The 25751-nt window shown below is 43.7% G+C and overlaps 1 protein-coding gene across 3 annotated transcripts in view; it reads right to left on the bottom strand.

Moving 5' to 3' along the window:
• CEP57L1 (centrosomal protein 57 like 1) overlaps positions 1–25234 on the bottom strand; it is a 37807-nt gene extending 12573 nt beyond the window's left edge. The window contains exons 1-7 of one of the 3 annotated variants that reach the window (XM_084624106.1): positions 25097–25234; positions 24578–25009; positions 14126–14270; positions 11515–11694; positions 7618–7739; positions 749–779; positions 245–291 (exon numbers count right to left, since the gene is read on the bottom strand). In XM_084624106.1, coding sequence (XP_084480232.1) covers positions 245–291; positions 749–779; positions 7618–7739; positions 11515–11694; positions 14126–14270; positions 24578–24598 — 546 coding nt within the window. In that variant the 5' untranslated portion in view covers positions 24599–25009; positions 25097–25234. The other 2 variants (XM_084624108.1, XM_084624107.1) reach the window with 2 other exon arrangements.
• Positions 25235–25751: the final 517 nt, after the last annotated feature.

Below are 25751 nucleotides of genomic sequence, written 5' to 3'. Positions count from 1 at the left end.
GCAACAAAAATTATTAGAACTATGGAAGCAGTTCCATACGAGAGCTTAAAGAGACTGACTTTTCAGATTGGAAGAGAGATGACTAAAGGGGTATATGACAGCGGCCTACAAAATCATGAATGGTGTGGAGAAAGTGAGTAAGGAAGTGTTGGTTACTCTTCCACATAAAAACACATGAACCAATGAAACTGATAGGCAGCATGTTTGAAACAAACAAAAGGAAGTACTTTTTCATACAACTCACAGTCAACCTGTGGAACTCATTGCCATGGGATGTGGTAAAGACCAAAACTACAAGAGAAAAAAAAAAAAAAAAAAAGTTAACTACATTCATGGAGGCAAGGTCTATCAATGGCTATTAGCCAAGATGGTCTGGGGTGCACACCCCTGCTCTGGGTGTCCTAAGCCTCTAACTGCCAGAAGTGGACAACAGGGGATGGGTCACTCCATAATTGCCCTGTTCTGTTCTCTGAAGCATCTGGCACCAACCACTGTCTGAACACAGGGTCCTGGGGTAGATGGACGACTGGTCTGACCCAGTATAGCCGTTATGTCAGCTTGCCCACAGAGCGTGCAGGGTGCAAGCAGCAACAGGCCTAACTTCCCTAGGGCTGAGCTGCTGCTGAACCTCAGCCAGAACCACCAACTAAACCATGCAGTTGAAAGAGGCAATTGTCTAGGGCACTGGAATATTAGAGGCAGCAAGTATTCAATACGTTTGCGCGCGCACGCATAAACTATGAATTACCTAGAAAAGGACTGCTAGAGTCAGACTGGACCTGGAGGAATAGGAAAATAGTGGTCACAGAATGTGTGAGCAAAGTGCTTGTCAACAAAAGGTCTCAATTGGCATGTTCCCTTCTGCCTCCCACCTCCTAAATGTCATGGACTTGTGAAAAGGAATGCTAAACTCTATTACACAGTTCAGCCACTACATGGCACTGTGTGTAAAATACCTTATTTACATTAGCCTCAGCCATACCTGGCAGAGCATTAAAGGATCTTAGAACGAACACAACTAGTGTGTACCTTGTGCAAATGCAAGTTCTGTAGCCAGTCCATATCTGATATAGGAACACGCCATGGTGTCAGAAGTAAACTAGGCCAGAAGAGAACAGAAAGAACAAAGCAACAAAGGCTGCAGGATCTCATCAACATACTGCTCTTCAGTGCCCAAGAGAACTTCAGCTTTGACAAACCTTCACAATGGACAGACAGTAAGATTCTGAATTACAAAATTCTGAATTGCAAAAAAGCTCCACTGGGAAACTGGAGATATACCAGTATCTCTTTTAATGTAGGTGATGGAGAAGAAGTCAGAGCATCTCTTTATATCCTTTGATTTTACAGAAGACAGTCACAAAGAGAACTATGAAAGTGTTCTGGCTATGTTTGATGCACCTTTTATACCCCAGAGAAATGTGCTTTTTTTCCCCAACCAGCGATTCAAGAACCAGGGGAAAAATGTTGAATGTTTTATAAGAGCTCTGCATACATTGGATGAAAACTGATTTGGGGAATACAAAACACGAAAAGTAACAGAGACAGGTTATTGGGTTAAAATATTTCACAGTAGCTAAATAGAAGACAGAGTTAATCCTAGCCATAGCTATTCAGAGAGCAAAGCGGTCTGAACTAGTCAAACAGAACACTAGGTAGGAGCAATTTGAAATCCCTGAAACTAGCTTTGAAATAAGACAGACACTTGAATGTTCAAAGTATTACCATCAAGCCCCCAACGCAAGGAAAGAACTCCCAGGCTAAAAAGGAACAAATTCCAACCTACATGCACAAGGTGTGGAAAAAGTCATATCCCAAGAGATGATGCATGTCCATCCAGAGGCACATGGTGTGTTAAATGCATGAAACATGAACATTTTGCAGCTGTTTGTTGCACCAAAGGAGTCGGAGTTGATTGATATGACAGATAATCAAGAGCCATTGTTTCTGGGATCTAGCACTTCTGGCGACAAAGAACCTGCCTGGAGAGTGAAAGTGAATACTCATGGCAAAACTATTGACGTGAAAACTGACTCAGGAGCAGGTGTCACAATACTCTCAGAAGGCACTTACAATCACCTTCAACCTCTCACACAGCTGAAGTCACCCGACACCACTCTGAATAGCCCTGGAGGTTCTCTGAATTGCGTGGGCCAGTTCACCACAGAGACAACTTACAGAGATAAAAGCTTTTCATTCAAAGTGTATGTGATCAAAGAATCACAGACCAACAACCTTCTCAGTTGCAGTGTGGCAGCCATGATGGGCTTAGTGAGAAAGATGGAAGAACTTGGTGGAATATTTGGTAATATTAGACTTTTGCAAGGAGATCCGGTACAAATAACCTTAAGAGTCAATGCTGAACCTTATAGTGTACATGAGCCTCACAGGACTCCTATCCCATTACTTCATAAAGTGGAAACTGAGTTAAAGAGAATGGAAGGGATTGGCACATTGAGAAAATCTCTGATCCAACAGCATGGTATGCCCTAATGATAGCAGTAATAAGGAAAAATGGAAAAAATATGGGTCTGTGTGGATCTTAAAAGGACTTAATGAAATAGTTGGAGAAAAATATATCCTACCAACACTGGATGACTTCCTCCCCAAAGTGAAAGGAGCTACAGTAACCTCCAAGCTGCATGTCTTGAGCAGACACTGGCAAACTCCTTTAGTCCAAGAAAGTGCTCGACAGACTACACTTATCACACCTTTTGGGAGTTTTTGCTTGTGAAGATTACCTTTTGGGATTACCAGTACACTTGAAATTTTCCAAAAAAAAAAAAAAAAAAAAAAAAGGCAGAACTGTTAACTATAACTCCATATATGGATCTTCAATGGAGAATACAACAAAACCTCAAAGTCCTAAGCCTAGTCAGTGAGCCTGGACTGAAGCTAAACAAGGGAAAAAATGCGTTTACCACCTATCCCAAATCGAGGTTTTTGAGAAACAAAAATGGAATCATTCCTAGTCCTGAGAAAGCAAAAGCAATTCAAGCAATGCACCAACTAACATACCAGAACTGAGACGTATACTGGGGATGGTAAATTACCTTGGTCGATACCTACAAGACCTTTCTACAGTGACAAAACCACTGAATGAACTATTAAAGTCCAACACACCTTGGCTATTGGGGCCAGATCAAGACATTGCCTCCTACGAGGTAAAAGAAATTATCTCAGTAGCTCCTGTTCTCAAGTACTATGATGTGAACAAACCCACAATGGTCAGTGAGGATGCAAGCAGCTATGGTCTAGGTCAGGGGTGGGCAAACATTGTGGCCCGAGGGCCACATCGGGGTTGCAAAATGGTATGGAGGGCTGGGTAGGGAAGGCTATGCTTGGCCCCCGCCCCCTATCCACCCCCTGACTGCTCCCTTCAGAACCCCTGACCCATCCAACCCCCCCCACCCAATCCTTGTCCCCTGACCACCCTGTCCTGGGACCCCCAGCCCCTATCCACCCCCGCCCCCTGACAGGCCCCCTGGAACCCCTGACCCATCCAACCAATCCTTGTCCCCTGACAGCTCCCTCCCGGGACCCCCATCCCTAACTGCCCCCCCTGGACTCCCCCTACTCCCTGTCCCCCATCTCCCAGGACCCCCGAGCCCCCACCCCATATCTAACCCCCCTCCATCCCTTATCCAGCCCCCCTCCTGCTTACCACCCCGCTCAGAGCAGCGGGACAAGCCTGGGAGATGGACGGGTGCAAGCCGCGCTGCCTGCACAGCACCATACTGACAGGGGAGAGGCTGGGGGCTAGCTCCCTGGCTGGGAGCTCAGGGGCTGGGCAAGACTGTTCCACGGACCGGATGTGGCCCACGGGCCGTAGTTTGCCCACCTCTGGTCTAGGTGTATTTTTGCAACAACATGAGTGGAAGCCAGTTGTATCTTGCTCTCACATTCTCACTGAAACAGAAAAACAATATGCACAGATTGAAAAGGAGTGCCTGACAAGAGTATGGGCATGAGTTTTATTAAACAGGTATCTGTGTGGATTGAATTTGTTTATGATAATAGACCATAAGCTGCTTGTAACCCTCATCAATGGAAGAGGCCTGGATCAAGCACTGCTGAGATGCCAGTGTCTACTGATAAGGTTAATTAGGTTTAACCCAATTGCTAAATATGTTCCTGGGAAAAATCTGGTAGAAGCAGACACACTGTCACAGAGCCCAGCATCGCACTCAAGGATCCATGAGCTGGAAGATAATGTAAAGGCATACGTGAAAGCTATGGATGCATACAGACCAGTGTCAGAACAGACTACATCCGTTACAACAAGCAACCTCAACAGACATGCAACTTGAGCAAATTCTAAGTTACTTTAGGGTCATCTGGACCAAGTATCTAAAGAACAAACACGAAGGAAGTGACAAGAGACTACTTTGTGGTGCAGGGACTATTAAATCATGAGTAAAGGCCATTTCATATTAATTCCAAATGAAAGGAGAGGAGAAATCCTAATGTCCTTCATGGGTGAAGTTTAATGATTAATTAAATGACACAAATGGACCAGTCAGTCAGCTTGGTGGACAGGCATCAGCAGGGATGTGAAAAATAAAGTTATTTTATGTGAACATTGCAGAGCTAACAGACCAACACAATACAAAGAACCTTTAGTAACATCACCCCTATCAGAGAGGCCTTGGAAGAGACAAGCAGCAGATTTATGCAAATTCAGAGGACAATTGGTCACTATGAACTATTGTGATGCTATAGGATTAAAACATGAATATGTAGATCATTGTTGCTACCACTGTTATACAAATGCAACAAATCTTGTGCAAAAAGAGGTCATGTAAGGTATCAATGGAAAAGTTATGGTTTGCTGAATAAGATTATCCTATTTGTATACATGTATCATTTTCATATTTGAAGTTATGAATATTGACTGTATATCTGTATTTCAAATGTGTTTGCTCCTAGTAACACCCTCAAGGTAGTTTACATCCAGTCTTGCCAGCACACTGTGAATAGACTATTCAAGTTGATGGCCCATCAACAAACACAATGGGCCATGGAAGAAGTTTATCCCTGCCTGATGGACTTTCCAGCCAGAATATGGGTAATGGCCCCTGCTATGACTCATTGAAGTATGCAAGGGCATGTAACCACCTCGTGTAACACTGGACTCCATCTTGTGCCTGCACATTTCCACTGGCTGTACTGAGAGCAGACCCTCCACATGGGAGAAACTGTAAAATGCCCTGGAAATATCTCCATTTTGCCTCTTTCCTGCTTGGATCTCTGGAGTATGGACTTATATTAATGGGAGAAATCTAATCAAGGGACTTAGGACCTTCCACTTTTGGAAGCAACCAGAGACTTAAGCCAGCAGTTTATGCCATCACTGCTTCAAACCTAATCCAAGAATTTTCAATTATTGTATGTATTTGATTCATTTAACCAATTTTAACTCTCACCTTTCTTTTTTCTTATAAGCCAACCTTTAGATATTAGATACTAAAGGATTGGCAACAGCGTGATTATTGGGTAAGATTTAAGTTATATATTGATCTGGGTATGTGGGATCAGAAGAATCCTTTGGTTGATGAAATTGATTTTAAATAACCACTCATCATTAAGTCTAGTGTCTGGGAATCGAAACAAAGACTGGAATACCTAAGGAAGCTGCAGTTCTGATTTCTTGTTAGCCAGTGTGGTGAGACAGAAGTTTACTTTTGTTGCTGGTTTGGTATATCTTATGGAAGAATAACCACCAGTTTTGGGGTATTTCTGCCCTATTTCTCAGCAGTTTGTCCTGAATTTGGTATTCTCAGTTGTGACCCACTGAAGCACAGGTACATTCCCAGGTATACAGAAATAACGTACTTGAAAGATATAACGTTGCATTATTATTGCTTTTGCTCACTTTTGTCCATCACAAGTTGTTCTGGAATACCACAGACCACAATTCCCTGCAACAGAATTTAAGTAATTCTAAACTAAATATGATTTTGAGCATATTAATAGCAGCCCACAATACCAGCAATGAATGGAGAACTGAGAGAGCTATACAGACAGCCAAGAAAATCTTACAGCAGGAAGATCTATTTCTTGCTCTTCTGAGTTACAGATCAACACCAATAGCAGCTACTGGATACAGTCCAGCACAACTGCTGATGAAAAAACAACTCAGAACTACTGTTTCAAGTTTGGGAAAGAATCTATGAAAAGAGCAGTCAAACTGGATACAATGGCAAAAAGAGCCTAGGAACACTTTTACAACAGACATAATTCAGTTAGAGAGCTGCCAGCTCTAGCCTCTATATAAATCCACAGTACGCGCACATCTTGAATACTGCATGCAGATGTGGTCGCCCCATCTCAAAAAAGATATATTGGAATTGGAAAAGGTTCAGAAAAGGGCACCAAAAATTATTAAGGGTATGAAACGGCTTCCATATGAGGAGAGACTAATAAGACTGACTTTTCAGTTTGGAAAAGAGATGACTAAAGGGGGATATGATAGAGGTCTATAAAATCATGACTGGTGTGGAGAAAGTAAATAAGGAAGTGTTATTTACTCCTCCTCATAACACACGAACTAAGGGTCACCAAATGAAATTAATAGGCAGCAGGTTTAAAACAAACAAAAGGAAGTATTTTTTCCACACAACGCAGTCAACTTGTGGAACTCCTTGCCAGCAGATGTTGCAAAGGCCAAGACTATAACAGGGTTAAAAAAAACCGAACTAGATAAGTTCAAGGAGGATAGGTCCAGCAATGGCTATTAGCCAGGATGGGCAGGAATGGCGTCCCTAGCCTCTGTTTGCCAGAAGCTGGGAATGGGTGATACGGGATGGATCACTTGATTACCTGTTCTGTTCATTCCCTTTGGGGCACCTGGCATTGGCCACTGTCGGAAGACAGGATGCTGGACTAGATGGACCGTTGGTCTGACCCAGCATGGCTGTTCTTATAGAAAAAAAAGGATGGACAACTCCAGCTGTCGTAAAGAAAAGGAATTCAGCACCCAGATCATATGTGATCAAGACTGCCAGCGGAGAGTTCAACAAAAAACATTGACATCTACAGTTTGCTCCTCAGAAGGAACAGATAGCAGGTGCAGAACAAGATGAGGAGGATTTTAGACCAACCAAAACCAGTCCTTGCAACTAATGGACAGCCAGATGACCAAGTTGTTACAAGTTTGGGTTATGTAATTAGAAAACCAGTAGGATTCAGAGACACTTAACAGATGAAATTCAAAGACAGTGTGATAGTGTAAATGTAAGAACTTACAGAGGGAGATGTAATGGAATGTGAAACTGTATTATACTGTTCAGCCACTAGGTAGCACGGTGTATAAAATACCTTATTTTAACAAACCTCAGCCAACACTGGCCAGAGCATTAAAGGATATTATAATGAACATATCTGGTGTGTATCTTGGCTACAGAGCTTTCTCTGGGCAAGCTACACCTGACACAGGAACATGACAGCTTATTAGAAACTCCACACTAGCAAGCCATTTTGTGTAATTCTCTGAATAGCTGACCGATGATCATCACTTTCCGTCATTACCAATCTGAGCAGAACTGGGGAGATGCAATATGTAGGAAGTACAATCTTGTGCTCTTACTGTTTCATTTATTATACTAAATACTTCACCTGTTGCTCTAGAACCATATTCTTTTCTAGCTCTGCATTGAAAACCATTTTCCTCATGAAATCCAGCTGTTTCTCGAGTAGGGAGCAGCGGGATTGTGCTGCACTTAACTGCACACTAACATCTGTGGAGAGAGACAGACACACACACAGTGTAGAATAGTATTTTTGAGTAACATTTAGCCTGCCCCTCACCCTATGGTCTTGGAGATTTCAAAGTTTTTGGGTTGGTATTTTTTTAAATATAAAAAAGGGTACTTGGGCTGGGCCAGTGAAGTGGTTAACAGGGAGTATTTTAACATGTGCAAGACTCAGGATGTATTTCCAGGTCCAGACCCTGATCTGTGTTACTACTGACTTCACAGGAGTTCCTCACCATTTACACCAGTATAAACCTAATCAAATCTGGTTCCCTCCTGCCCCCTTCTTACCTTTCATCAGATTGGGGGTACCATATAAGTAGCACCGAGTTCTGACCTGTAGTGACGTCCTGGTTCTTTTAGGAGTGCCACCAATGGACATCTCATCCAGCCAACCTCAGCAAGCAAAGACTGACTGAGGGGCTGCTCCCTGTGTTGCAGGCCGGAAGCCCTCATGATCACATGTGAAATAGCTATACTTCTATCAAGTAGCTGTTTCTGTGAGGCTTTATTACATTCAGTATCTAAAGCCGGTTTATTCAGCACCAAGCGGAAAAGTAACTCGATTGATCAGACCAGGATGAGGTAGACGAGGCTTTCTTCGGACAACTAACAGAAGTTTCCAGATCACAGACCCTGGCTCTCCTGGGGGACTTCAATCACACTGACATCTGCTGGGAGAGCAACACAGCAGTGCATAGACAATCCAGGAAGTTTTTAGAGAGTGTTGGAGACAACTTCCTGATGCAAGTGCCGGAGGAACTAACTTAGGGGTTGTGCTCTTCTTGACCTGCTGCTCACAAACAGGGAAGAATTGGTAGGGGAAGTAGAAGTGGGTGGCAACCTGGGCAGCAGTGACCAGGAGATGGTCGAGTTCAGGATCCTGGCAAAAGAAGAAAGGAGAGTAGCAGAATACGGACCCTGGACTTCAGAAAAGCAGACTTTGAGGCCCTTAGGGAAGGGGATCCCCTTAGAGGCTAATATGAGGGGGGAAGGAGTCCAGGAGAGCTGGCTGTATTTTAAAGAAGCCTTATTGAGGGTGCAGGAACAAATCATCCTGATTTGCAGAAAGAATAGCAAATATGGGAGGCAACCAGCTTGGCTTCATAGAGATGAGCTTAAACACAAAAAGGAAGCTTACAAGAAGTGGAAACTTGTACAGAAGATTAGGGAAGAGTATAAAAATATTGTTCAAGCATGCAGGGGTGTAATCAGGAAGGCCAAAGCACAATTGGAATTGCAGCTAGCAAGAGATGTGAAAGGTAACAAGAAGGGTTTCTACTGGTACATTAGCAACAAGAAGGTTGTCAGGGAAAGTGTGGGACCCTTACTGAATGTGGGAGGCAACCTAGTGATAGATCATGTGGAAAAACCTGAAGTACTCAATGCTTTTTTTGCCTCAGTCTTCACAGACAAGGTCAGCTCCCAGACTGCTGCACTGGGCAGCACAATATGGGGAGGAGGTCAGCAGCCCTCAGTGGTGAAAGAACAGGTTAAGGACTATTTAGAAAAGCTGGACATGCACGAGTCCATGGGGCCGGATGCAATGCATCCAAGGGTGCTGAGGGAGTCGACTGATGTAATTGCAGAGCCATTATCTTTGAAAACTCTTTGCGATCGGGGGAGGTCCTGGATGATTGGAAAAAGGCAAATATAGTGCCCATCTTTAAAAAAGGGAAGGAGGACTACCTAGGGAACTACAGACCGGTCAGCCTCACCTCAGTCCCTGGAAAAATCATGGAGCAGGTCCTCAAGGAGTCCATTTTGAAGCACTTGGAGGAGAGGAAGGTGATCAGGAACAGTCAAGATTGGATTCACCAAGGGCAAGTAATGCCTGACCAACCTGATTGCCTTTTATGATGAGATAGCTGGTTCTGTGGATATGGGGAAAGCAGTGGATGTGATATATTTTGAGATTAGCAAAGCTTTTCATATGGTCTCCCACAGTATTCTTGCCAGCAAGTTAAAAAAGTATATTGGATGAATGGACTATAAGGTGGATAGAAAGCTGCCTAGATCGTTGGACTCAACAGGTAGTGATCAATGGCTTGATGTCTAGTTGGTAGCTGGGTATCAAGCGGACAGCTCCAGAGGCCAGATTTGTTCAAGATCTTCATTAATGATCTGGATGACGAGATGGACTGCACCCTCAGCAAGTTTGCGGACGACACTAAATCGGGGGAGGGGGTAGATATGCTGGAGGGTAGGGACAGGGTCTAGAGCGACCTAGACAAATTGGAGGATTGGGCCAAAAGAAATCTGATGAGGTTCAACAAGGACAAGTGCAGAATCCTGCACTAAGGACTGAAGAATCCCATGCCCTGCTACAGGCTGGGGACTGACTGGTTAAGCAGCAGTTCTGCAGAAAAGGACGTGGGGATTACAGTGGATGAGAAGCTGCATAGGAGTCAACAGTGTGCCCTTGTTGCCAAGAAGGCTAATGGCATATTGGGCTGCATTAGTAGGAGCATTGCCAGCAGATCAAGGGAAGTGGTTATTCCCCTCTGTTCAGCACTGGTGAGGCCATATGTGGAGTACTGCATCCAGATTGGGCCCCCCCCTACAGAAAGGATGTGGACAAATTGGAGAGAGTCCAGCGGAGGGCAATGAAAATGATTAGGGGGCTAGGGCACATGACACATGAGGAGAGGTTGAGGGAACTGGGTTTATTTAGTCTGCAGAAGAGAAGAGTTAGGGGGATTTGATAGCAGCCTTCAACAATCTGAAGGGGGGTTCCAAAGAGGATGGAGCTAGGCTGTTCTCAGCGGTGGCAAATGACAGAACAAGAAGCAAATGGTCTGAAGTTGCAGTGGGGGAGGTCTAGGTTGGAGATTAGGAAAAATTATTTCACTAAGAGAGTGGTAAAGCACTGGAATGGGTTATCTAGGGAGGTGGTGGAATCTCCATCCTTAGGGGGTTTTTAAGGCCTGGCTTGACAAAGCCCTGGCTGGGATAATTTAGTTGGGGTGGGTCTTGCTTTGAGCAGGGGGTTGGACTAGATGACCTCCTGAGGTCTCTTCCAACCCTAATCTTCTACGATTGGTAAGGCAATATTTGGTTAATTTTTATTAAAAAAAAAATTCAGACAAATTATGATGATTGGATAGGACTATACTTCTCAAAGCTGAAACTAGAACCTGCATTCAATAGCAGCTCGCCAAAACATGAGCGCTCCTTCAGTTGAGAGAACTAACAGCTATATTGACTATTTCTATTATTAGTATGGTGACAGGTTTGTCACAGAGGTAAAGTTGCCATGAATACCATGACTTTTGTGTCTGGGGTTTCACAGGTTGTGGAGCTGCGTGGCGGGGGGAGGGGGGGGGGCCGGCGGCACGTGGGCCATGGCCCCACCACTTATGCTTCCACAGCCCAATTTGGGACAGGCAATCCAGCAGCACCAGGGCCAGGAAGGGTGGTAGGGTCATCACAGGAGGTGGACCCTGCCTGGACTCTGTAGCAGGGAGCTGGGCTAGCCCTGTGGGACAGGAGCCATTGCTGGAAGGTGAGTGCGGGGTGGATTCACTCTGCAACACTCCCACCCCCAAGGCCTCTTTCCCCTCAGGGTAGGACCCAACGCCTCCCCACATACTTGTAAATCCCTCTGCTACACTTTAAATGACACACCTGTGACTTTACACCATTTCCTCCTAAACCCATGATTTTTACTAAATTTATTGCGACTGCTCCAGGATTTTTGATTAAAAAAAAAAAATAGATGACAAGTCTGCAAATCTAATTATCACCATTGGAGAGAGACCTTTTTTCTGTTGTATCAATTCCTCATGTGCTATATCTTTCTCATTTGTTTCATGCTGCAAGGTCTTTTTATACTGGGCAGCCTCAATGGAAAGGCAGCTCAGGTTATCTTCAGCCTGCGACCTCTCCAACTCTAGACGACGGATCTTTTCTTGAAGAGTTTTGAGGGCTGACATCAGAGCTGGTGAACAATTGAAAAATAGTGGATTTTTAAAAAAAATAAATGTTTTACTGCATTGCAATATAGTGTTAGCCATAAAAAACTTGTATCGATTCCCAAAAAACAAACAAATGTTTAAAAAAACCAATAAGGGTTATGAAATGAGTAGAAAAGGCCATTTAAAAAAGAAAGAATACATGTGATAAATAACTCACCCAATTGTTAGAGAAGAGCCACAGCACCCACTGGAAAAGTTAACAGTGGATCCTATGGAGATCCAGCACTTTCAGTGCACACCTTACAAAACGCATTTGTTTTGTATGTCGCTAAGTGAGAATGTGCTGTGTATACATGCATAGCCATCTTCACTCCAAATGCTAGTAAGGAGTGCCAGCAAGTTATAGCAAATTAAATATCAGACCAAAGACTAGAACTCAGGTCTAAGTTAAACAGCCAATGCCCAACTTGCAATGCCTCCTGGAGAAGGGCGAGTAATCCTTTTTAATTTCTAGATTTCAGAGAACTTTGCAGAAATGGGTAAGCATTGTTTGCCCAGTTTTACAATTAGCCTAAATACAGAGGTTGGAAGCAATTTGCATCAGAGGCACAGTGATCTACTGAATACAACATGGGCTTGCTATTGAGATTAGAAATTAAGTCTTGTTTCTGGCTCAGTCATATTTTCTGTGTAACCTCTGCACTTGATTTATGCTCTGCTCTTCTGTTACCCAATCTCAAAATGTGCACATTCCTTATAGGTCACAGGGGCATTTTCATAGGGATGGCAGGAAGGAGGAGGAGTACATTTTAACAGATCCTAGATTTTTCTCTCACTTCTGAAAGCCAGTTTGACACTCAAAGTAGCTCAGATATTCTGTTGCCCCTTTTTCTCCCCAATATCTGCTTTATTGAAAGAGAACTGCTTCTACTGCCAAATAATGGCAATTCCTTGATTATTAAGCTATTCTTGTCCTTGGAAAAAAGCTTCTTGGATGAGTCAACCTCAACATTTATTTAGGATTCACTTATTGTGGCATCATGTGATTGTTTTGGACAGATCGAAGGGAAAGTTAGACACTTTGGAAAAATGTCAAGGAGGAACCATTTTTACATTTCAAAAAAGTATTTGTTCCCTAACATAATGTGTGGTTAAAACTGTGCTTTCAAATGTTTATGATGAAGTATCACCACAGCTACAACTTTTACTCCGAAGATGCTATTGCCTCTCCATAGTCACACGCTTACAGAGAAAGGGCCCAGTTCTGACACAAACTAAGCACTCTTTGTGACATTCCAATAGCACACACAAGCCTTAAGGTTTCCTGTACTCAAACGGAGGACTCCCTTGGTGGGGGGGGAAATAATGTCCCCGCTCTCCCTGCCAGCTACCCCCATTTTCCTCAGAGCATGGTTGTTGGCTGGATCATGTTGCAGTGACCCCCAGCTGGCACAATGGCCCCTAATGTAGAGAGGGCTAAAACTTGGAGCAATACTGCCCCTAAGATCAGGGACTAGAAGGCAGAAATGTGGAATAAAGCCACCTTAGATCTTCCCCTAGGTGTACCAGGCATTATTCCAGTGTACCTGAAGACTAAGCTCCAGAACTGTAGTCCGACAGTTTAAAAAAGACAACCCAACACACTCTCTCTCTCCGTCTAGTAGCAGAAGCTTGTGTAAGAACCCTCTTAGGAGTCAACTAAAGGAGCCTTAGGTTCTTCCTATGATTAAGCCACAGTAGAAAGAAACATGTTCACATACATAGTACCCAACGTTGCTCCCACCAAATGTGAATTATTTGCTATTGATTTAACAGCAACGGGAACAAGACTTGGCTCAAAACTATCCATAACCAAAATAGTTTATAACTTTGGTTCTTTACAATGTATTTTCTCCTCAAGTTTTCCAGGGGATCTTATGCAGAAAGTTAAGTGATTTTTGACCTAGAGGGAAGCAAACAATGTCACACAAAAATCAAAAAGAAAAGGAGTACTTGTGGCACCTTAGAGACTAACCAATTTATTTGAGCATAAGCTTTCATGAGCTACAGCTCACGTCATCGGATGCATGTAGCTCACGAAAGCTTATGCTCAAATAAATTGGTTAGTCTCTAAGGTGCCACAAGTACTCCTTTTCTTTTTGCGAATACAGACTAACACGGCTGTTACTCTGAAACAAAAATCAAAGTTTCAAATCAAAGTAATGCTAAAAAGAAAGCGATAAACTTCAAACTCTACAGAAGCAATCTCCAATTTTCAAGCAAAACAGATTTCACAGCCAAAGTTAGGAGAGGTGGCAACCAGCTTCTAGGATACAGCCCCCAAGTCTGGGGATACTACTCATTCTCCACACAAGCCTCCAGTCCAACGAACATTAGTCATTTAGATCATAAGTAGAACAGACAAGGCAATTTGCTTAATAGAGTTAAAAAGAACACTTTTTTTTGTGGCTTTACCTTGGTTGTTTGGGGCAGGAAGCATGTCACCAATGGTAGCTGTTGCCTTCTTTGACTTGCTCTGACCAAAGGTAGGAACAAACATTTTATCTGGAGGCTGCAGAAAGGTTCCTATGAAACTTTGCTTTGATTCAGAACCCATGGTCTGTAGAAGGAAAGATATACAGAATGCCATTATTTCCTAAATGGACTATTATTATAGCACCAACAACTAGTCCAATGCCCTGTCTTGAACAAGCCCTAAGTTTGTATCAAATGAAATCAACTGGGTTGGAAAGAACACTGAGCAAGTCAGTTGGTCCTTCCCTCTACATTGTGTCAAGAATACTGCAGCTTAAATAACTCCCAACAAATTCCTTAAAAAAAAAAAAAAAAAAAATCACCAATGAGAGAAATGCTACAGATTCCCTTGGCATCTTGTTTTATTACCAAAAAGATTCTTAAAATTTTTCCTTCTTGACTTCTAAACACATTTATTCTGTTTAACTTTTTGACCAGGGAATAATGCACTCCTTTCCTAACATCCTCATATTTACAGGACAGTTATGTCTGATCTTTAATGTACAATGAGCATGCCCTTTTCCCTACATATACTTTACCCCACCCCAAACCTCTGAATCCACCAAAGCAGGTGTTTTTTAAATAAACATGTGGTGTCCAAAATTTAATACAGCTGAAACCTAATAATGGCCAAGCAAAAAAACCCCTGCCTTCCTTTTCTTGATTTAAATATACTGTATTCCCATTAATACAATCCAGTAAAAGAATTCCTCCTCCCCCCCCCGCCACACTCCTCATTTTGTCCGAAGCAGATTTTCAAGGGCATGTTTATTCTGCCTAAAATAAAAAAAAAAGACAGTTTAACTGTATTTGAGATACAGACAATGAAGTTTGGACTAGGTGATTTAGTAAAGTTGACCCTCAGAGCTCAGCCAAAAATGTTTATTCCAGGATAACTAACTCAAGTTCCATTCAGATATTTAGATTAGAAATTAAATATTCAAGCTCTGAATATTAGTTATGTATTCCACCCAAATGGAGAAAAAAAAAATGTGACAATAAGAACATGAAAGAAATGCATTTCTTAAGTGTTTTTCAGATGTGTTGGATTATTGATCATGTATAAACAATATTTTGCTTACTGCATTACTTTACTTCTAATTTGACCTTAATGATGCTCAAGACAAAATTAGAAACAAGTTTTAAGAATGTCAGTTGTTTCATGGTTTCTTAACCCTACCATTTCTTACGGTGCTTTATTTAAATATATCTGTTGGGTATAGATAGGCCTAACATCAAAACTCTCAGTCAGAACTTCACAGCTCAAGTTCACCTCTATTCAGTTTTCTTGCAATCGTGTTTTAATGATGAGTTCATAAAACTGCCCTGCTACTGCAACTATGGATTGTTTGGAGAGTCTGTAGACAATCCTTGTAACATAATAGTTACTAGCCATCCATTCTTGACTCCTTACTATCTCAAAGTCAGCTCAAATGCATAAGCCCCATTTTTACTCACATTCCTCATTATTTTTCACAAATTAATTTGTGAATTTCCAAGGCCTTGTACAGTATTTCTTATTTCAAATTCAACATCTTTGGTTTTAACTTGGGTCCCAGAAACTTGGTTCTGTGCTGTACTTCAGAAGTTATTACAGTCACAGAAGATGACAGCTTTTATCAAAACACATCAGGCACATGTAAGATTCCTTTAACAAGCCTAAATAATTAAACTCAAAAAGAGAGACTGCAATACTGAATTAGGCAAGTTGTAATCACACCATCACAGTTCAGTGGAAGACAATTCTCATTACAGAAAAGACACTTACTTGCAGGCCTAATAATACAGTAAAACTGTGGTTTCATACAGCAGATTAAAATACTGCAGCAGACTCACCTTTTCTTCCCCGAGTAGCAGAAAGAGGGTATTGTCTGCCACGGAAGATTATTTGCTGTACCACTTCCAGCATGAACCCCAATCTCTACTCAGCACAGCATCGTGGTTTCTGTTTAGAACAAGTAATTTACACCACTCATTTGGTGGCTTAACAAAAGGAACCAACAGGAAGAAGCAGCAACCCACAACAAACTACAGCATTGATCTAAATAAAGTTAGATCCCAGATGAGAGTCAATTTGAAAAAAATATTCAAAACAGAAAAAAATTTCCAGAAAAAGCGGTCAGTGTTGATGTTTCAGAGGGCATTTAAAACAGAAAAAGAGCCAACATCTTGCTATGCTGCATCTTCAAGCTACTCAAGAAATTGGAGATTCTCGGTTGGATACCTTCCTCATGTTCTAAATTACTATTAAATAGCTGCTATCAAGCTCAGAAATCTTCTGGTCAGTACATATCTGATTTCAAGACACACTCACAGCTAACCCTTCAGATGAACTAGAGCTTGTAGAGGTTTCCCTAAGACCTGGGACACAGCCAAACTATCACAGTCCACTCTGACAACTTTCGTTAGATAGTTTTAGCGAACAAATAATTTGTTCAAAATCGTGTACAAATCACCATCCTGTCCTGGAGAGTATTTCAGCCCATAACATTCCAATGCTGTTTTATTGCTACTGACAACCACTGTATTCTAGGATGTCATACAGAACACTGCAACATCGTATCTACTACAGATTACAAACCACATTATCTAAATTGAATCCTGCCACAGTAGCTCTTACTGATGAGAAAACCTTCTTCACCAGGACAGGAGATCATATGCAGTCTTGATTACTAAGCAGCAGAGGATAAAATACAGTAGACAATTCTACTTGCATGGGGCAGGAAGCACAGGAACACATAAGTAAGCTTGCATTACATTATCTCATGATCCTTTCTTTCCAGTTTATAGGAGTTTAATACCCAAAGGATATAATTCGGTAGCTGAACAATTTACTGGAGGCTTAGATTCACATTCAGCATCACAGCCCCTAACTTTTAAGCACCTAGAAAAATCACAGGAACATCAATGCAATCCACAAAGTCTGAGTTAGGCACCTAGGCTCTCTATACAATGAATGGAGAGAGACAGGCACATTAGAATATGATCCACAACAGACAGCATGCTACATAGAGAGCTCCCTTATTTAGCCAATGGAAGACGCTGATGGCAGGGGTGCATCTTAAGCCTCGCCCCTCTCACAGACAAAAATGCCTAAGTCCTCACTACAGGTAGGTGCATATCTCCACTTGTGATTCTCAGCTGTGAACCCTCTCCTGGAGTTAGATGCCTCAGGTGTGCCTAAAGTGATCACTCTCCTTACAATGTGTGTGATAATCAAGGTGGGCCATTTCCAGCACAAATCCAGGGTTTAACAAGAACGTCTGAGGAACGGGGGGGGGGGGGGGCTTTGTTAGGCCTGTCCTGTAGTAGGTGAAGTATGCATCCGATGAAGTGAGCTGTAGCTCACGAAAGCTTATGCTCAAATAAATTGGTTAGTCTAAGGTGCCACAAGTACTCCTTTTCTTTTTGCGAATACAGACTAACACGGCTGTTACTCTGAAACCTGTCATCATGCAAGGCACCGCATTTAGCCATACGGAGTGGAAATCTATCAACTGCATGAAAAAACTTGTACAGATACAGACAGACATCATCTTCCTTTCCAAATGCAAACAGATGGACATCGTACCAAAAGGACTGAAGGTAAAAAAGTCCATTACAATCTACATACCACACAGACTATGCTGACAGCTTGTGCCACACGCTCTCAAAGAAACTGCGGAACCACCTGATCAACATCCTCTACAGCAAACAGGGAAAGATAAAGAATGAGCTCTCAAAAATGGATACTCTCATAAAAAACCAACCTTCCACACAAACTTCCTCGTGGCTGGACTTTACTAAAACACACACACTTTGCTTCTCTACAAAAGAAAAAGGACGCTAAACTTTCTAAACTACTACATGCCACAAGGGGCCACAGCAATGGTTCCCTCAACCCACCCAGCAATATTGTTAACCTATCCAACTATACTCTTAGCCCAGCAGAAGCAGCTGTCCTATCTCGGGGCCTCTCCTTCTGCCCCTCCAACCCCATGAACAGGATACAGTTCTGTGGTGACCTAGAATCCTATTTTTGACGTCTCCAACTCAAGGAATATTTCCAACACACTTCTGAACAACATACTAATCCACAGAGACCTCCCTACCAACACTACAAAAAGAAGAAGGATTCTAGGTAGACTCCTCCTGAAGGTTGAGACAGCAGACTGGACTTCTGCATAGAGTGCTTCTGCCGACGTGCACGGGCTGAAATTGTGGAAAAGCAGCATCACTTGCCCCACAACCTCAGCTGTGCAGAACACAATGCCATCCACAGCCTCAGAAACAACTCTGACATCATAATCAAAAAGGCTGACAAAGGAGGTGCTGTTGTCATCATGACTAGGTCGGAATATGAACAAGAGGCTGCTAGGCAGCTCTCCAACACCACTTTCTACAAGCCATTACCCTCTAATCCCACTGAGAATTACCAAAAGAAACTACAGCATTTGCTCAAGAAACTCCCTGAAAAAGCACAAGATCAAATCCACACAGACACACCCCTGGAACCCCGACCTGGGTTATTCTATCTACTACCCAAGATCCATAAACCTGGGCGCCCCATCATCTCAGGCATTGGCACCCTGACAGCAGGATTGTCTGGCTATGTAGACTCTCTCCTCAGGCCCTATGCTACCAACACTCCCAGCTACCTTCGAGACACCACTGACTTCCTGAGGAAACTACAAATCCATCGGTGATCTTCCTGATAACGCCATCCTGGCCACTATGGATGTAGAAGCTCTCTACACCAACATTCCACACAAAGATGGACTACAAGCCGTCAAGAACACGATCCCCGATAATGTAACGGCTAACCTGGTGGCTGAACTTTGTGATTTTGTCCTTACCCATAACTATTGTACATTTGGGGACAATGTATACCTTCAAATCAGCGGCACTGCTATAGGTACCCGCATGACCCCACAGTATGCCAACATTTTTATGGCTGACTTAGAACAATGCTTCCTCAGCTCTCGTCCCCTAATGCCCCTACTCTACTTGCGCTATATTGATGACATCTTCATCATCTGGACCCATGGAAAAGAAGCCCTTGAGGAATTCCACCATGATTTCAACAATTTCTATCCCACCATCAACCTTAGCCTGGTCCAGTCCACACAAGAGATCCACTTCCTGGACACTACAGTGCTAATAAACGATGGTCACATAAACATCACCCTATACCGGAAACCTACTAACTGCTATTCCTACCTACATCCCTCCAGCTTTCACCCTGACCACACCACACGATCCATTGTCTACAGCCAAGCTCTGAGATACAGCCGCATTTGCTCCAACCCCTCAGACAGAGACAAACACCTACAAGATCTCTATCAAGCATTCTTACAACTACAATACCCACCTGCGGAAGTGAAGAAACGGATTGATAGAGCCAGAAGAGTTCCCAGAAGTCACCTACTACAGGACAGGCCTAACAAAGAAAATAACAGAACGCCACTAGCCGTCACCTTCAGACCCCAACTAAAACCTCTCCAACGCATTATCAAGGATCTACAACCTATCCTGAAGGATGACCCAACACTCTCACAAATCTTGGGAGACAGGCCAGTCCTTGCCTACAGACAGCCCCCCAACCTGAAGCAAATACTCACCAGCAACCACATACCACACGACAGAACCACTAATCCAGGAACCTATCCTTGCAACAAAGCCCGTTGCCAACTGTGCCCACATATCTATTCAGGGGACACCATCACAGGGCCTAATCACATCAGTCACACTATCAGAGGCTTGTTCACCTGCACATCTACCAATGTGATATATGCCATCATGTGCCAGTAATGACCCTCTGCCATGTACATTGGTCAAACTGGACAGTCTCTACGTAAAAGAATAAATGGACACAAATCAGATGTCAAGAATTATAACATTCATAAACCAGTCGGAGAACACTTCAATCTCTCTGGTCACGCAATTACAGATATGAAAGTTGCGATATTACAACAGAAAAACTTCAAAACCAGACTCCAGCGAGAGACTGCTGAATTGGAATTCATTTGCAAATTGGCTATGTCATTATGCAAGGTAACCTATTTTCCCTTGTTTCCCCCCCCCCCCCCCCCGTTCCTCAGATGTTCTTATTAAACCCTGGATTTGTGCTGGAAATGGCCCACCTTGATTATCACACGCATTGTAAGGAGAGTGATCACTTTAGATAAGCTATTATCAGCAGGAGAGTGGGGTGGGGGGAGAGAAAACCTTTTATAGTGATAAACACCCATTTTTTCATGGTTTGCGTGTATAAAAACAACATCTTCTGTATTTTCCACAGTATGCATCCGATGAAGTGAGCTGTAGCTCACGAAAGCTTATGCTCAAATAAATTGGTTAGTCTCTAAGGTGCCACAAGTACTCCTTTTCTTTTTATGAAGAAGATAGCAGCTTTGTCTCTTCTCCTTCTCTTCCTCCCCACCCTATGAGCATCTCACTGTTTCAAGGGAAATGCAGAAAGGCCTGTTAGCCAGCCCTTCTTCCAGCCTCTTTTTGGGGGGCCAGGGCTGGAGCTCTTACTCCTCAGGGAGTAGTGGCTGCTGATGCTCAGTAAAGCATCTGCAGCAGCATGAAATTGGCAAGATTATTGATCAGTTTCACCAATGCCTCTGGAACAGGCATATGAAAACATTAGAGTCATTTTTAGTGTCATTTCAATTATCTGTCTTGAGACTCAGAGGCTGTGTTACAGTAGCTTTTTTGGTGCTAAGTCTTACATCATTGCAATTCCACCAGTGATAGCAACATTGAGAAAAAGGGCATCCTTTTTATCGGTGTAAGATTACACAAATAAAAGCAGAGAGAGTGGCAGACTGCAGTTTGTGGACTACTGGTACTCTGCAGGAAGCTGGCTGCTCACCTCCACATTTCCAGCTGCTAAAAAAAAAAAAATTTAATTTTAGGTGCTTGTAGCCAATTTTTAATATTTTCATAGTATAACTCTTCCATGTAAGCAATTTCCAGAGTTGCCAACGGGCTATTATCATGATTAGGAGAGAAGATTATCTCAGATATCATGATTTGAAAGAAGGAGTGGTCCACAAAAGTGTCTGAGAATTCTTGATTTAGATGCTACGCTATTGCCTCCATCATTTTTTATGCCAGTAGGAGATTTTCTTCCCCCACCTCCTTTCCCTAAGTGCTAGTTTAGGCCAGACAAAATGACATCAGTTTACCTTCAGATCAGCTATTTAATGTTATCTTTGCAACATCATTTAAAAACAAAAAGTTTAAGTTTTGAAAAGGATGTCTTGTGTCCCCACAACACCCATCAGTGAATTCTCCCTGCTGCATGTTGGGAGGCCTTTCTGAGCCATGAATATTATTTTATACTAATATTTATATTTAGTTTGCTTAATATTTGTAGGGGGACTGGTTTAACACCCAAATGTCTCTCTTTTCAGAGAATATACCATAGCTTATAATGGACAATTAATCATTCTCTACATGTGTATGTAACTACACAGCTACAGCACTGAGGGTCCCATGCAGACATCTGAATAAAGCCTGAACCAGCAACAAATGACTCTCCAGGAAATCTACTGTATTCAGCCCAATGTGACAAGAAACATGTATCAGGAAAGTAAGTAAGTAGCCAGCGTAAATTCAGGTATGATCGGTTTCATTTTTACCCTACATTGTTTGCATGAAGGCTCTGTTCAACACTGAAGGCAGATCTACGCTACAGGGCTAAGTCGACCTAAATAACGTAGCTGGAGTTGACATAGCTTAGGTCAACTTATTGTGGTGTCTACACTGTACTGGGTCAACGGGAGAAACTCTCCTGTCAACTTACCTTATGCTTCTCATTCTGCTGAAGTACTGGAGTAGACGGGAAAGTGATCTGTGATCGATTTAGTGGGTCTTCACTGGACCCATCGCCACAGTGTCAATCCAAGGTAGGTGTAGACATACTCTAAGTGGTAGTCTACACTAGAAAAGTTACACCATGTAAGGAGGTGAGACGATGATTAGGTAAACTTACCTCATGTAAAAGGGTAAGGGCCTAAGTGTATTTAATGGATCCTATATATCACATATTAGATAGACAAGTGCATAATCAATATAAATGTAGGCCTAGTTTAGTTTGGTTCATCAGACCTTTGGAAAGGAGCGCAAGACAACTTTTTGGCTAACTAAGCATCCTGTTATTTCACTTCTTGAAATGTCCTTGATATTTAGGTAAATAACAAGGATGCAGTAACAGTGAGAGGTTGTGATGACCCCACCAAATATGATCAGGGTAAAGAAAGAAAGTCCCTGTCAAATATTAAAATTAACAATAAGAAAAGTATTAATAAGTAGATAATCAAGTTATATAATTTAGGGTGTAATGCAGAATCTTATATTTGGTCATAAAATATTATTACTCGTTATGTAATGAATCAGAGGAGGGGGTGTGGATAAAAATATGGGGTCATCTTGAGCATAAAAGTGTACTGAAATTTAAGTCTTTGCCTTTGTTTGTGTACAGCCTTGTCTGTATGTACTAAGTCAGATCACTGGCAGGTCACTCTCAACTGATCACTTTGTACCTCTACGGATATAAACCTGTTCCTTGGATCTGAACTCTAGAGTTAGCAGTGGTTTTGTCTGCTACAGCAAGCAGTGGTTGTGTGCTTTGCTGGGTTCATAAAATAACCTGTGGGCCAGGTTGGTGGTCCTGAAAACAAACTTACACACCAGTGTGGCACTCTGTACCTCAAAGCAGCACCCAGGAACCCCCATATTCACCAGCCATATAATTATGATATATTTCATACAAAGCATGCCATATCATAACTTTTCATATATCTTCTTATCTTCTGAAACCCATTGTTCTGTCAAAATATGTATATCATGTGTGTGTATGAAGTTATGAGATTTTGCTATATGGTTGTTACTGAAATATGTTGTAAGTTTGAGAGTCTTCACTGCTAGTTCTCCAGTGACAAATGAGGTGACCCATTCCCAGGATGGTGCTAAATAACCATTAATCAGCAGGGGAGTTCCAATCAAGGGATTTACAATGCTGTAAGAGGGCTGTGAAAGCATCGCAAAATGGGGGACTGCTCAACTCTGTGACTCAGCAAAGTCCACCAGGACGTGTCTGGGTTAGTGTTTTCCAGGCACACGGACTGAGCCCCCTGCCCCGAGCCCCCTGCTGCACCCCACACCCCTTCTGCACCCCTCAGGGGCAGGGAGGGAGCGGAGTTGGGGTGGGGATTTTGGTGAAGGGGTTGGAATGGGGGCAGGGAAGGAGTGGGAAGAGGCAGGGCAGGGGCAGGGCCTCATGGAAGGGGAGGACGGGAGTGGTCAGTGGTGCGGCCCTCGGGCCAATGTACGAGTCCTTATGTGGCCCTCGTGGTCATTTGAGTTTGAGACCCCTTCACTAGAGAGGTTTGCCACTTTAACTATACCAAAATAACTGAAGTAGCAAAAACTTCATAGCCCACAGACCCTGTGCATAAAGGGGCAGAACAGAGGACTTTGGCATATGGGAAGGGGGACTGGAAGGGCACACAACCAATGGTATGGGGAATAGGGCACACGCAACCTCTCTAGCATGGGTGGTTGCAGGAACTTTTTGAGGGGGATGGGAGAGTAGTACAAACGGAGTTTGTGGGGGGATAAAAGGAACCTCTGGTGTGTCTCGGGTGACCAGACAGCAAGTGTGAAAAATCAGGACAGGAGGTGGGGGTTAATAGATGCCTATATAAGAAAAAGCACCAAATATCAGGGCTGTCCCTATAAAATCGGGACATCTGGTCACCTTTTGTGTGTACAATGCACTTGGACTGAAGCTACAAAGCATGTAACCTTCTATCAGCAATACTTCCTTTCTCCGCCCGCCCTTGGCCTGTCTCATTATGTAGGCACAGAACTCTAACTATAAGTTTTACAGGACCTAGCATAATGATGATGCTACATCTCAGTGGGGGGCCTTTGTATTTGGAATATAGATAAACAATGGTGGAAAATTAGTTTATGTATTTTTAACTTCATTATGAATATATAAGGGAGGCACAGGTATCAAGCAACTGAAACCTAGTTCATTAAGAAAGGAAGTAATTTTTTACTCGGACTATCAAAATTTGGATTGTTTACAACTATTCAACTGAAATAAGAGAGTTTTTTTTAAAAGATGCAACCACCTCCACCCCTTCAAAGAACGCCTAGAAAATTCCCAAAAGGAAGAACAACCCCACCACCTAGACTGGACATTCCTGATATTTCTAGAAGATAAAAGACAAGGCGGGGAGAGGGGAAGGGGGAGTATTTTGAAGCAACTTTCAGGCCATCTAAATAGATCATATACGACCACAAACCCATTTTTCCCTTTGCGGGGCACTGTTTAACCAGCTTGTTGTTTGAACTGTTAGCTCCTAAGGCCACAAGAGAGACGCTGCTCACCTCCATTAGCGAGGTTTCCATGTCCCTTCACCACACCTGCAGTACAAAAGCAGCCCACCAAGCCAGGCTCCCGCTTCTGTACGCGGGGGTGTTAGCAGCAGCCCGATGACCCGAGCTACCACCCGCGTCCATTTCTTCCAGACAGCTCCGCTCTCCTTGGAGAGGCTCCTTTCCCTGGGTCACTAACTCGAACCGCTGCGGGGACGCACCGATGAGACGGGGGAGGTTGCACAGCCAGCCCCCGGGTCTCCTAACGCAGCTGAGGCCCGAGCGCCCGCCGCAGCAGGCGAAGAGCAGCACCGTGCCTTGGCTCTGCCGCTGCTAGTCCCTAGAGCCACCGGCCCCGGCCCCGGCCCCGGCGGGGCGGCGGGCGCTGGAGAGGGCGATGCAGTTACCGCAAGCGGATTGCGAGGAAGGACGGCGGGCCCCGAGCTGAGGGGAAAGGCAGGATGAGTCGCGGAGGAGAGAAGAAGGGAGTGACAGGGACGACGGACCAACCCTCCCGCAGCGCCGCGTTACCTGCTCCTGCCGCCTCCTGGCCCGCGCTAGACTCGCGGCTGCTGCGGGGAGGGGCTGCCCGGGCCCAGCTTTAAATGTGCCGCCTTCCCTCCCGCTCTCCGAGCCCCGCCCGGGCCCTCTCCTCAGCTCGCTCAGTGACTGGCGTGCAGCCGTAGCAGGCGGCTGGGGCTCCTCCCCTCCAGCGGGGCTCCCCGCCCCACTAGCTGAGAGCGATCAGAGGCCCTGAGGCGCTGTGAGCGGTGCCCTCCAGCCCTGCTTAGAGCGGAGCTAGTCGATACCCTTTGCCAGTCGCCTGCCGCACAAGGGTTCCCCAGATTGTTCAGCTCCCTAGCATTTCCTTCGTGTAGAGCGGCCCCGGCCCCCACCTGTGTCGCTTATTAGCTAGCTGTCCCTGTGCTAGCAACACATGCCCTTCAACAAGCGGCTAATCTCCTAGTGTAGACAAAACTAAACTGTTTTCAGCCCCACCTCCGATATCCACAACATCAACCTATAGCCCCGTCTGGACGTGCTCTTTAGTGAGTTTGCTACCCTTGCTTCTCTGCAGGAGTGAGGAGCTAACAGAGATTTTACCACCAACTCATCTTGCCCTGCACTGAGTAGGGATTAGATAACTGGGTGGTAAGAACACTTGTGCCTCATCTGCACTAGCACT

The sequence above is a fragment of the Lepidochelys olivacea genome, assembly GCF_965140295.1.
Source record: "Lepidochelys olivacea isolate rLepOli2 genome assembly, chromosome: 3".
NCBI classification, from domain to species: Eukaryota; Metazoa; Chordata; order Testudines; family Cheloniidae; genus Lepidochelys; species Lepidochelys olivacea.
The sequence above is the reverse complement of the archived record's forward strand: the minus strand, read 5'-3'. Positions and strand labels throughout refer to the sequence as shown.